General features: G+C 39.0%; 1 protein-coding gene across 4 annotated transcripts in view; it reads right to left on the minus strand.

The window, feature by feature from the left end:
• The window catches only part of triob (trio Rho guanine nucleotide exchange factor b), a 102,608-nt gene that overhangs the window by 55,047 nt on the left and 34,409 nt on the right, over nucleotides 1-13,152 (minus strand). For 3 of the 4 annotated variants that reach the window (XM_035671973.1, XM_035671976.1, XM_035671975.1), the window contains 6 exons: nucleotides 11,289-11,363; nucleotides 10,043-10,157; nucleotides 7,253-7,445; nucleotides 5,947-6,051; nucleotides 5,274-5,744; nucleotides 3,907-4,029 (listed from right to left, as the gene is read on the minus strand). In XM_035671973.1, the coding sequence (XP_035527866.1) occupies nucleotides 3,907-4,029; nucleotides 5,274-5,744; nucleotides 5,947-6,051; nucleotides 7,253-7,445; nucleotides 10,043-10,157; nucleotides 11,289-11,363 (1,082 nt within the window). Of the gene's footprint in view, nucleotides 1-3,906; nucleotides 4,030-5,273; nucleotides 5,745-5,946; nucleotides 6,052-7,252; nucleotides 7,446-7,889; nucleotides 8,030-10,042; nucleotides 10,158-11,288; nucleotides 11,364-13,152 lie in introns of those variants that run through there. The other variant, XM_035671977.1, reaches the window with a different exon arrangement.

Here is a 13,152-nt window from a genome sequence, read left to right on the forward strand (position 1 = left end):
GATCTTTTTAGCATCACCAGCAGGAAAACATTTTCAGAATTTTTTTGGAAAGTATTAAAACCAACAATACCAACTTTGACAACGCAGTGTTCAATATTATACAAACACAAGTTTGTAATAAATTGAGATTGATGAGAGGCAGTCTCATGATGTCCCTCCCACTAAAATAAAGCCCTTCCTGCAAAGTCATAAGTATCAACAGCAAAGGAGTTTATGCATACCTAACATAGTCACATACAAACAGAGACACTATTCCACAATGGCGGAGGCTGTAGAAGCAGAGAGTGCTGGTGATGAATACATGACAATGGATGCAGACAAATGGTCGGAACAGGACGATACTTATGAAAACGGAGATACACCTGGTCATGATTTAAGAAGACAAAAAGGTTCAGGAGGACTTGAATCAGGCCCTGATTCAAGAGAACATAAGAAAGAAGAGCTGAGAAGTGAGAAGAGTGGGAAGAGTGCTGCTAGAAGAGCACTGCAAAACACCCCATACCCAAACACAGCACAATCTCGCATTCACCCTCTACCCGAAAGATACATAACTATTAGACGCCTTCCCGTAAAGGCAACCAGAGGACCAGGAACGAAGCAACCACCCAGATTAGGTAAGGTACATACTGTAATTCAAATAAAATAATATAATATAATATAATGCAGACACACAAAAAACTAGCATATCATAATGGTAAATTACAGTAACTGTTTATTATCTTCTGGTTAGTTTTTTCCAGGTATGCTACGGTGTGTCTGGTGTTGCTGTGTATTCTGTTAATCGGAGTGTTGCTTGGTCTGAGCTTCTACTGTGAGTCTGACTTTCATTTATGAATACAAAACCTTAAAGATACAGCAGGGGGAAAATAGTGTACTGCATACATTCTACACTGTATTAACATATGGAACTGATTTAGTCCACTGGTAATCTTGTAGTGTCTTGAGTCCCCCTTGTGTGTAACCCTCTAACATCCACTCATTTGGCATATATTCTCTTAATTGATAACAAATTGACTATTTTATTTATTCCCTTAGCATTTTGGACACAAAGTTTATTAAGGATTAAGGATTTATTACACTGTAGGACTACCAGACTGCTTAGACAATAAGGAGATTTATAAAGTTTTGGTTATATATTTACTGGGGATTATTATTTGTAATTTTGTAATATGCAAGGAATTATTTGTACTACAGGGACTTCTTTTTGAAAATCAGTCATCAATCTGGCAAGACATATATAGGTACATTTATTACATGCTCATATTCCTGTAACTTTTCATAGTACTAGCAGTCTGTGAATGCTCTGCTTAGTCCTTGTGCCCCACGTGTGGAACAGTGGGTGATAAATGGTTATATATTGTATATTGTGTGCCTGCATGAATTGAGTATGTAAATGTGCATTGTACTTAGCCTCTGTCAGAGTCCAAATTGAGAAACATTTATATATTTTTTTTTTATAACAGATGACAAGTTATCTGAGACTCTTAAGAACATTACTAAAAAAGTAGAGTCACTACAGGAGGAAAACAAGAAACTGACAGCGAAAAATGGTGAGACGATTCATATTAACAACTGGAAATTCAGAGTGATTTCTCCTTAACAGAATTAAAATAATAATAAAATGACAAAACTTCAAAGGAAACAGCACCAACCAATTACAAAAAAAAGTTTTGTAAAACTAAACTATTTATTTACAGACCATCTGATACAACTCTTGAGCTATATATACCAAGTTTCCATCACAGAAGACCATGACTGTTCAACTGAGAGCGACGTGATCATAGTAAATGATGAAGCACTCAAGGTGAGGATTTGCTGATTTGTGTGTCTGTGTATGTTTCTGTGTGTTTGTGTCCACCTGTGCACACAATATATATACAGTCTGAAAAAGCTAAGAGTATAAATTGGCATAATCTTAATTAACAACTTTATTTGGCTTTAGCGAATGGAAGGGAATTCATTCCATCTGGGTCGCAGGAACTTGACAGATGATGGATGCAGCATGATCTCCTCCTGGAATTGCACAAATAACTTGACCTGACCGAGAGCAGACATGACCTGGGATGAAGTCACATAAGGTCATAGTCTATCCATGACCATGTTATAATTTCATTTTTATAATAATTGAATTGATTATTTCTTGGAGTATGCTTTCAGGGTTATTTTGTGGTGTTTTATTGCACCTGTGTGATATATTATGTCCATTTAATCCTGCTTTTTAACAATAAATATAGAGATACACACATATCCAACTTTATATAGAGCAGTTTAAGGTCCACTTATAAATTATCTTAAATCTTGAATCGAGTTATCAATCTTTACATAAGTGTGTGAGAATTTTTCTTTATTTTTTTCTAAATATCAGTAAAATACAATCTATTGTATTGTGCATGACACATAACCACTTACATAATTGCATAAGTCACCATTACCATTTGGTTTAAATCTTGACGTAAAAGTTGACAATATGAATTTCTGTAGCAATGATCACTAATACAATATTGCAAAAGCAATGCTGATGCAGCAACACATTTTTTAAAACTAGCAATGCTAGTGTTTGGCATCCGTGGAAACTGGCCAACCTGTGTACAGATAGTGTGGTGTTGTTTCACCTCTCCCATAAATGTTCACATATACACACAAAGAAACAAGAGAACACAGGCAGTATCGCTACATGAACGCATATAAACACACATGACGCACACTAACTCTATGAATTTCCATTCAACCATGCAGGCAACAGGAAAAGGAAAGCACTGCTTCCTGTGGAAGAATGGGTGGAGGGGCAGTTGTCACTCTCTGAGTGTACCCGACTGTGTGTTTGTGTGTGTGTGTGTGTGTGTATACAGTGCTCTGAATATATATGTGTGAGTTTATACAGCATGTCCATCTGTCTTTTCTACTACTGTTGTCTCAGGGGTTACTGGTTCATCTCGACCCGGTGTTGACACAACTGGCTTTGGGTGGTCACTGGAGCTGCCCCCTGGGCCCCCATGTTGACACCACTCATTGTTGAACATGGTTCCTAACACCAGTGATTTGTGACACTGTAAGTGGGAGAATTTAGGCCATGGGCTCTGCTCTCTCTTGGCTAAACCTTTGTCACACAAACAATAGTTACTGTATGATGGTGAAAGCGAAGTGTTTGTGATTTACCACATTTTCCTGTGTAAGGGTTGGGTTGTTTTTGTCAGTTTAGGAGGTAATGGACTGAACATGTTTAGTTATTTTCCTGTTTGATAGTTTTGTAGCATTTACAATGCTATGTGACTGTCCTTGATGAATTCATAAAAAAACTAAAATGTGACAACAAATTGAAAATATAGGGCAGTGTATGGTTTGTGGTGGGAGAAACACAAACAGGAAGGAAGGGTCGGGGATTGATACCATGAGGGATTAAAAGAGCTAGCAGAGCAGAGCACCGTAGGACAACAGAGTTGATATAGTATAATGTCCTCAGTTACACTTATTAGTAAGCAGCAGACCTCGACAGACTACAGTAAGGTACGGGAGGGCAGGGAGGGTTGTGGAGCATAGCAGCAGAGGGCAGCACACAGCTATGGGAGGGGCAGGGAGGCAATATGGGTCAATTATGGGAACAGCACTGTGACATGACAGAGGGGGCAGAATTGAGGCAGAGTGGAAAACAGCTGAATAATATAAGAGAGAAAAAGTAGCAGGACAGAAAATACCAGTCTACAGCAAGTCACAGCCTAAGGGAGAGGATGGTCTGGGATAAAGGCTGTGAAAAAGAAGAGGTGCATGTTTGTGTGTGTGGTGGCAGGGGTGGGAGGCCTTAGCTTGTTACTGTCAATGACAGGAATGATGATAACTTGTGACCACATTGCCCATGTGTCGAGCGTGTTTCTGTCCATGTGCACAAGAGAGACAAAGACAACATCTTACCATGCAGTTCATAGCAAAGTGGTTGTGCTGGGTCTGCAGCTCAACGGCATGCTGGTGGTTCCCTCCGATCTCTGTGTAACTGGTGAGAAAAAGCCCCTTGTTGTGCATGATCCAGTCGAACATCTACACAGAAGAGTAGAAGAAAATGCAGTTAGTTTCACAGAATGCACTTCAAATGAAAAGGGTCTCTCCATCTCATCTTTAGTCAACAACGGCAGTGAGAATAAGAGAGGAACTGTTCTAGAGGCAAGTTATCTTCAAGCTCCTCTATATTAAGTAGGAACAAAAGAACAAGCTCTGTGTGTGTGTGTGTGTGTGTGTGTGTGTGTGTGTGTGTATAGTGTCCACTGAGCTTTACCCTTCATTTATATGTCAGTGTGTTCTTTTTATGTTCTCTTCTTTACATGTTTGGTGGCTGGAAAAGGTGTGTTTAATCGCTGCTTTCCACAGCAAGCCTCCAGCTCTGCACAGTGCATATAGCTACATTTCCCAGCTCTAGACACGCAACATCACACTCTCCTGAAAAACTGACGACATGCAGGCACACACTCACACACATTAATTTATTCTCTGCTTCCACACACAATCATAATATTTGAGATATAAAATAGCTTGAGTACATAAATAAATAATAAAGAAATAAAACAAATATATATATTTATTAGAATATTGTACATTAACCTTCTATCAACCTTCTATCAGTAGTTCAAGTCCTCCAATGCACCTTGTCTGTTAAGCTTTTACCACTATATACATATACAGTTAAGTTTTCCTACATGGGGATGAAAGTTGGTGTTTTCAAATACCCAGCTAAGACGCGGTACATTAGCTCTTATGTGGCCTGAAATACCTGAAATAAACTGCACAGTGGCACATACCTATATAGAAGTATCTACATGAAATATATACTACAGTATACTGATGTACTAAAGAGTTGCAGCCTTTCCAACTATAATATAATGTGATGTTCTTTATGAAATGTACAGTATAATCTGAGGCAGAATTTAGTTCATAAAATCTGATATATTTGATACATGATATATATCATGTTAAATATGCACGATACTAAATAAAATGCTGTCTGTTATATTTACTTTGTCCTTGTTGCCTGTTCTTTTCCTGTCTTAGGTGTAGTTCGGTGTAGTTTGCTGTGATATTTTGATGTATGTTGTACACTTCATTGTCTTTGTACGTGTGTATGTTTCCTTTTGAAAAACCAATAAAAAAGAAAATGAACAAAAAAACAAAACAGAATCACCAAGGGGCAAGAACATTAGGAGGCAGTGAGGAACCAATTAACCTTATCCTCAACATGGTTTCAATCATCATGTGAATATCATGGAGAATAGAATGAATAGCACTCTGACCTTCTCTGCGTCCTGTTCGAACAGACGCAGCTGGAAACACTGGTCCAGCTTCAGCTTCCTCATGTGCCACAGCTGCTGCAGATTTTGTCGAGTCCCATGCAGCTTATCCAACAAACCTGTTACTTTAGCTACTAGGTTGTGTGCGTCTGCATGCGTATGGAACCCGTGATGATGGTCGTTGGAATCTCCACTAGCTCCACCAGAGCGGTTACCATAACCACTTTCACTGCTACTTCCACTTCCTGCAGTTTGTGACTGTAGCCTTTGTAGTAGCCTGCGTCCCTGTGTGTCCAGCTCCTCCACAGATGCTTTAGTGGCCCTTTTCTTAAGCGCTGCATGTTCTTCCATGAGCCTTCGGGCCCCCTCCAGGTCCCGTGGGAGATCACGCTGGGACAAGGTGTCCTGGAGATCCTCAAGGCGTGCCAGTGCCCTTGCAGCATCGCTGGCAAAGGTCTCAAATGACAGCCGCACCTGAAATAAAAGTTAAAAGTGATCTGCATTTTACAAAATGGAAATACCACTTAATTTCTGTTAATTAAGTATCTGTAAAAGACAAGACTTGCTGACAAAGTCCTGCTGTCAAGAGCAGAGCTGTTTTCTTAATCAAACACAAAAAGCCAAAGTCAATGGCTGGTGTCTTTCTGTATGCAGAAGAAAGTAAAAATATCCAAACCTCAATCCAGTCATCATGGTTGTACTCTAAGCTGCCCTCAAAATCAGCTGTCAGCTGGGATGGGTCCACAATCTTGGATAAACCCTCCAAGGAAACCATCACCGTCTGGTGCGGGTTATGTAGGACAAATGAAGTCGGAAGTGACAACAAAGAGATAGATGAGGTGGAGGAGGGATGAATGCAGGAAAAGAAAAATGAAAAAGATTAAGAATGGATAAAGGGAGGATGAACGAAACAGATCACCACAATTAATTTATCATCTCAGTCATCATTGTCTCCATATTCCAGACTAATCAAATGTTAACTTGTCAAAATATTTCCCACTGTTAAACCTAGATTATGAAAAGAATGTGCAAAGTCAGTGGTTCCACATGTCTAATGTTTAGAAAGGTGGGGTGACCAAAAAACAACAACATTCCAGACATTTTAAGCAGCATTCATGTTATCATTAATAAGCTGGAAATATACAGATATAAACTCTTAGGAAGTAAAAACAGAGCAAGGGAAAACACAATGAAAATGCAAAATAAAGTCTCATATGGGACTGAAATCTGCCTGCCTGTATAGATGCTGTAATAACTTTCCTGCGTAACCCTGGTTCTCTGAGTAGCATGAGTGAGTGAATGTGAACTGGAGGCTTAGCTTCTTTTGAACCGCAAGCAAAGTAAGACACATTTACAGGAATAGATAAGCAGCAGTTTTGAAAATCTCAATAGTGCTTGATGAGGAAAAGGAGTAGACATCTTGATCACTGCCCCCATCTCGAACTTTGCAGGCAGAGACTCAAACCAGTGACCTCCTGCTTATAATTGTGTCTTACTCACATACAGTACATTTTTGACATCATCATAAAAAAACAAGTGGCTTGTCCAAACCCAGCTCACTAGTGTTGGGATAAAATGCTACGCCATGTCCTATATAACCTGTTTCCATAGTAACTGGGTCAGGACTAAATATACCAGCACCACATGCCCACACGGGACAGAACAGTGCCACTGTCACCAAGCAGCAGTCCAATTAGAGTTGATAAATTAAGACCGATGGCTATGCTAAATGAACAGAAACTCTAATAGCTTACAACAAATTGTCATTTTAAAATAAATTGATGTTATATTGGAGATAGAGATATCGATTAGCACAACCAATATCTCTATTTCTTGTAGAACATAATAAAACTTTAAATACTTAAGAGACTATAACACGTTCATGTAGAAAATCCACAATAACAGAAAGCAAGCTGAAAATGTTGAAAAAAGGATTAGTTTTGTGTATTAGTAGTAGTTAAAGTGTGCAGAGTGTCACCCACCTCAAATTCAAACTTGGAGCTGCCAAAGTTGGTCCTCTGCTTCTGCCAGAAGTTGTCTGGCTTGATGATAAGGGCGACGTGGATACAAGACGGGAAAGACTCCTGAAGGATCTTCAGCAGAGGCTTGATGCTGTCCCATTTAGAACCACGCATGTCCACAATGACTGTGAAGCCATGTCTGGCCACCTCCTCGCTGCAGAAAACATGAATAAAGAGGTCAGATCCTATGATAAGGAGCACGTTAACACATGAGAAGATGCATTACTTTTACATGGTTTTAGTATGAAAACATCAAACCCTTAGGGCAGCTTAGAAGACTGTCTAAAAAAGTGGCAACAATAGGGCAAACTCCATCAGATGTAATTGATTTGAGACTGAACAAACTTGATCAGCTAAAAGAGTGTCAAACTATTAAGTCACATTATTGTAGCCGCCCATGTAACAGAAATAGAAACACTCAAAAGCCAAAAAAAAAAAAACTAAAAAGACTCATTGTAAATTTTGTAAAAGGTCTGTTGTAACTGCAAAGATGCCAAAAAGATTTAAAGTCAAACGATCCCATTTAAATCTCCAGAGCATCTAGGGAGGAAAAAAATAGTTAAAACATTGAAGCGTTGAAATTTCCACTGCTGCTTACCAGGAGTCCTGCTGCTGTATAAGTCCATAAAAGGTTGTTTCTCAGTGTTAAAGGCTTTAATCTGAATGTGTCTAGCTAGGAGACAGAAACAGACGCAGGCCCTCCTGCTCTAACTCACTCTGACCTCACTCTCTGAAAACAGATCGGCAGCCAAATGGGTAGAGAAAAACAGAGTGTAGAGGAGGGAGAGGAGAGAGAAAGGGAGAGGGAGAGAGGAAGGGAGAGAGGGAGAGAGGGAGGGAGAGGCAGATGTAACAGAAAAAGGGGGAAAGACAGAAGAAATATTTAGACAAGAGACAGAGAAATCAAGCTGAGGAGAAAAAGCTGACCTCCTTCTGAGTTAGTGACACTTGGCTCCTTCTAAGTTTCAGACTGGATGGCTGTCCACAGATCTTTTCTCCTCTCTTGTCTTACCTCTTAACAGTTGAGCTTTTTGGAGGCCTGTAAGTCTTGATCTGATTCACAGCAACCTACTTGTCTTTTACTGCTGCACCATATTAACCTTGCTAGGCAGCTGGACTTGCGAGATCAAGAGATCACACAAGAATCCATCCTGCCAGGTTTCAAGCTAAGCATTGTGTCCAAACAGCATCGGATAAGGAACTACTGGAACAACTGGCAGCTAGGGGTGTGGTTTAACTCTAAGTGTATGAGGTTAGCATGGATGCTGCTCAGTAACATAAGAACTGGAGAGTATTTTTTCATCGAAAGAAGAGCAAAGAATGGCACTGAAGATGAAAAAGATGTTTTCGCTATTCCTTCGACTGGCTTTGGTAGTTTGACTATGTCATATGGTTTGTTGATCTGATTAGTTGAAGCTTGCCTGTGATACAACGTGATAAACAGATGTTTATCCAATCACCTGCCAGGTATTTGTTTAATGTCCCTGACCTTTTCCATACAGTTTCCAAAAATGCTTTTCCATGATGATTCTGTGTAACAAACCATCTGGTGAAGTCAGGTTATCATCAAATAATAGTTTCAGAGAAAATTACTATCATTAAAAATAAATATTTCTGATACATATATACATACATATTTTTTATGTTTTAATACATTGTATTATTATGGAACATAGGAAGAAAAGTAATGCAAAATGCAAGGTGGTCTGTTTCAAGATAAAGAACACATTTTAACATGTTTTTTTCAGCTTGAACACCAACTAGCCACCAACTAGCAGCAAACCAAAATACAAAAATAAACAGTAAAAGAGTTCTTGTAACCCTTCAGTTACATCATTTAGATTTGTTCCAGGGGTCATCATCTGATTAATAGTTTGTTCTTGGACTGTAAATCACACGTGCAAACTATCTAATATACAAAGATTTGCATTATACTGAATACTGCTGTAAGAATGCAGATATTTGAGTATTTTGATCCTACCTCTGACATCCCAGAAAGGAGCCCTGAGCCCAGTTTTTGCCTTATCTGATCTGGCCCACCTCTTACCTCAAGACAAATCACCAAACTCTACTTTGAAAAAGACTTAAAGCACTAGACCTGCAAAGCACTACAAAGCGCAGCACAGAGGAGATCAGAAGCAGCAGAACAAAGGAGTTCAAGATTCCCTCCAAGCTAATCACAACTGGGTCCAAACAGAACAGCCTGGAGCTAAGTGGTAAATGTGAAAGAAAGGTACTTTTAGACTTGAACACCAGCATGCACAGAACTATAGACAGTGCGACTCTGCAAGGACATCCTGTGGCTATATGCTTCCTGCAGCAGTTTTTAGACACCATGCGTTAATACAGGGCAAACAGGGAAACAGGAAAGAAAACCCAGCCGAGAAAAGTGGCAATCTACACAACACTTTGTTTATTCGGAATTGACCCACTCTACACAATATCAATAGCAGAATGAAAGAGGAGAGACTTACCAAAAAGTGGTAACCTAGATAAAGGAGTTGTAGCTTGTTTCTAGAGAGTTATCAGGAAATAAAAACATCCCAGCACCCAAGCAAGGTAGGAAAGTCTGACACAAATAAAGTGATTTCTGTGAGTGTGATTTTATAAGAGGCCAAGAGTCTGTTAGAAATAAACCCTATAAGTCATATATGTGCATATATGAGTTTGTATGCAGGTTCACAGTTTGAATAAGAATCCTCCACTGAAACACGTGTATTGTATATGTGTGTTTGAAAATACATTTCCAACCTGGGAATAGTAGCCAGGTAGGCTATGAGTCTGCGCAGGTCTTCAGGTCGTATTCTGTCATGGTTGCTCCGTGCTGGAAAAGTGAGAACAGGACCTCCACGTCTGTCTCTGCCACCTTTGGGAAGAAATCAGACGACAAAAAAGTCATTAAATAACAGCTTCATATGTAAATAACACTCATATACTGTAGAATGGCAAAGCTAATTCAACAGACTGACATTTTAATAGACAGTTATTTTACTTTCAATTGCTTACTCCAGTTCACAAAGGACTATATAACCATACATCCAGAATACTACACCAAAAAGATGTCACGTGAGTGCACTAGTTCTCTGAGATGACAGCAGCTAATTTGTATGGGTACCATCTGTGAATATTTCTGCAGTTAGTCATGACTATACTGAGTCAAACTGAAGAGTCAGGGTTCAAATTAGTCTCATGATGACAAGACTAGTAATGGCCTTTCAGTCACACTGCAGTAACAAACAACACTACTTATTTATGATCAGAGAAAAACACTCTCGCAAACTCACAATTGTGGCAATGCCCATGCAGTTAGCACAAATAGGGTAAAGATCAGCACCATGACAAGTCAGAAACATGTCAGATAAATAAGTGAGTGTGCTTAAATAACCTAAAAGTAAAAATCATGGAAAGAGAAGCTTGAATTTTCAACAAAAAGTGTTAACTGTGTTGACTGTGTTATTATACTGATGAAGAGCATGGCTGCAGAACTCTTTTATGCTAAAACAAAAGGTGTATGTTTCTGACACTTAATTAAGCATACTGAGATTGAATTCTCCACTTCTGTCTAAATAATTTGATGACTTTACCTCACTTTAAGCATATGTTTCTTTTGATAAATCTGTTTCACAGTGTAAACACAACAACAAATGAATGACACAAAACACACTCAAATGCAAGGTCTCTGCAGCAGTATAAGGATACAAAAATTCCTTCAAACAAGTAAAGGAAAGGGTTTGACATTTTAACAAGCTCATCTAAGGTCAAGGCCAATATGAGATTGTTAAAGAGGCTTCAACTGTTCTTTATAAACAGCATTTCTGAAATTCTACACTTGAAACAAAATCCAAATTTAAAACTGGTTGAGGTGCAACTGTGCCAACACACAACTCTGGTTTGGTCATGACTCCTCTTAATTAAAAAAAAAGTGTGAATGGCAGATGAGTATAGTGACAATATCATTATATATTAGCAATATATACTGTAAATGTATATATCTGACCTGAGAGAAAGGCAACCTTCTCCTTGAGGATGGGAAGTACATCAATGGCCTTCATATCCTCATTGCGATGAAACCCTGGAACGGAGAAAAACAAAGAGGTCAGCAATCACAATGCTGAAACAGCCAGTTGATAAGCAGAGTGACAACAATTACTTCAATCTGTGTTTCTATTTTCACAGCAATGTGACCATGTGACATATTTAGTATTCCATGACTCAGTGTTTTCTGCTTGTCATTGCTTGTTTTAATACAGGCGACAATTAAGTCTCTCAAACATACCCACTTTATTTGACAGACTGTATAAAAGGCAACATTGTTATACAATAAGGATGGAACGTACACGTTGGACAATACCATTCTGTTCAAAATGTAGTGAATTGTGGTTATAACTATGGTGAGCCAAGCAATGGTATTGTTATCAGTTTGGAAGCAATTAGACTGAATGCACATCAAAGTAATAACTTAAATAACAAAAGTTATTATTATTTGATTCATTTTAAACATGATAATTACTTATTAATACATCGTTTCAGCACTAAATGTTTAGCCTAGCCTGATATGCTTTCCACCATGGTCTCGCCTGTTCTGGTGCTGCATGTTCTTCAAATGTCAACTCTTTTGCCTCGCCTCCTCAACAGATGGCACACTGGTTAATACCAGGAAGCAAGATGGAGCAATTCAACATACACACATACAGACACACACACATTTACACACACAAACACAGAAACACGCACACTCACACCAGCTGACTTTTATATCTTTGGTGTGTCAGAGCAGTCAGTCATCAGGACAACAGATTTAGATCATCCACTGAACAGAATAATGCAGAGATGTGTAATATAGTCAAATCCTATACCATTTCCACGGTTAACGCTGATGCTAAGTGTCAAATTGCTTTTTTATTCAAATAGAGTACATTTTCATTAACATTACAAATTCTCTATCACAGCCACAATGCCTGCAAAACACAATAATTTATAGCTGGAAGCTAGTTAGTAAAAAATAAACGTCAGCCATGATATTGACAGCTTTGACCACTTAATATATGAGTGCATGTGAGTGCGGAGGTGGGAGGCAGTGCTTCTCTGCAGATGCACTTAGCTGGTGATGTCATCAGATAGCTCTCATTCAAACTCATTCAAGTCATCTCTCTTACATATACACACACACACACACACACACACACACATACACATAAAATATACCAGGAGCCTGTATTTAAAGGTGCATGCTAACAGAAAATCATATAAACTATAGATTTGATAGTATTGATAGTTATATGTGTCTCTATCACAGCCACATATCGTAAATCACTGACACCAACTGAACACAAACTGATTTATTTGCAACAGCTGACAGGCTGCCAGAGTACCGGTGTTACACCATAGCGAACAAGCATAACAAACTTCTGCCGTAGCCATGTCATGGGCAGACAGTCTGTTATAAGCACTCATTTTGAAGAGTAAGAACCACATCAGCATCTAACTTGACCAAAGTGACATTTGCAGATACTGTATGTTTATATGCCGTTGAACTCAAGGGAGTGGCTTGGGGTGGCACGGACCATTGGCTCGTTCCAGATGAGCCTGGCTTGTGCAGAATCAATCACTGAATGCATGCTGGTTAGATTTGTGTCTGACTTGATGCTGACTTGCTCTGACGTCATAACCTCACAAGGTCGAGGCAGTTGCAGGTTTTAGAGCGCTCTCCTCCAACTGCAAGATTCAGGACACGATGGGAAACACCTGGCTGTCGCCAGAGCTGACTTGTGCTCAGTTTTGATCACAAACAGCATGTTTCATTGAAAATCCTAATTTTCAGTGTGATTGCAATATTCAACATTAGATTGTAGGCTATAAAT

This window comes from Morone saxatilis, unplaced genomic scaffold (genome assembly GCF_004916995.1).
Source record: "Morone saxatilis isolate NCDOM2014 unplaced genomic scaffold, NCSU_SB_2.0 Contig24, whole genome shotgun sequence".
Lineage (NCBI taxonomy): Eukaryota > Metazoa > Chordata > Actinopteri > Moronidae > Morone > Morone saxatilis.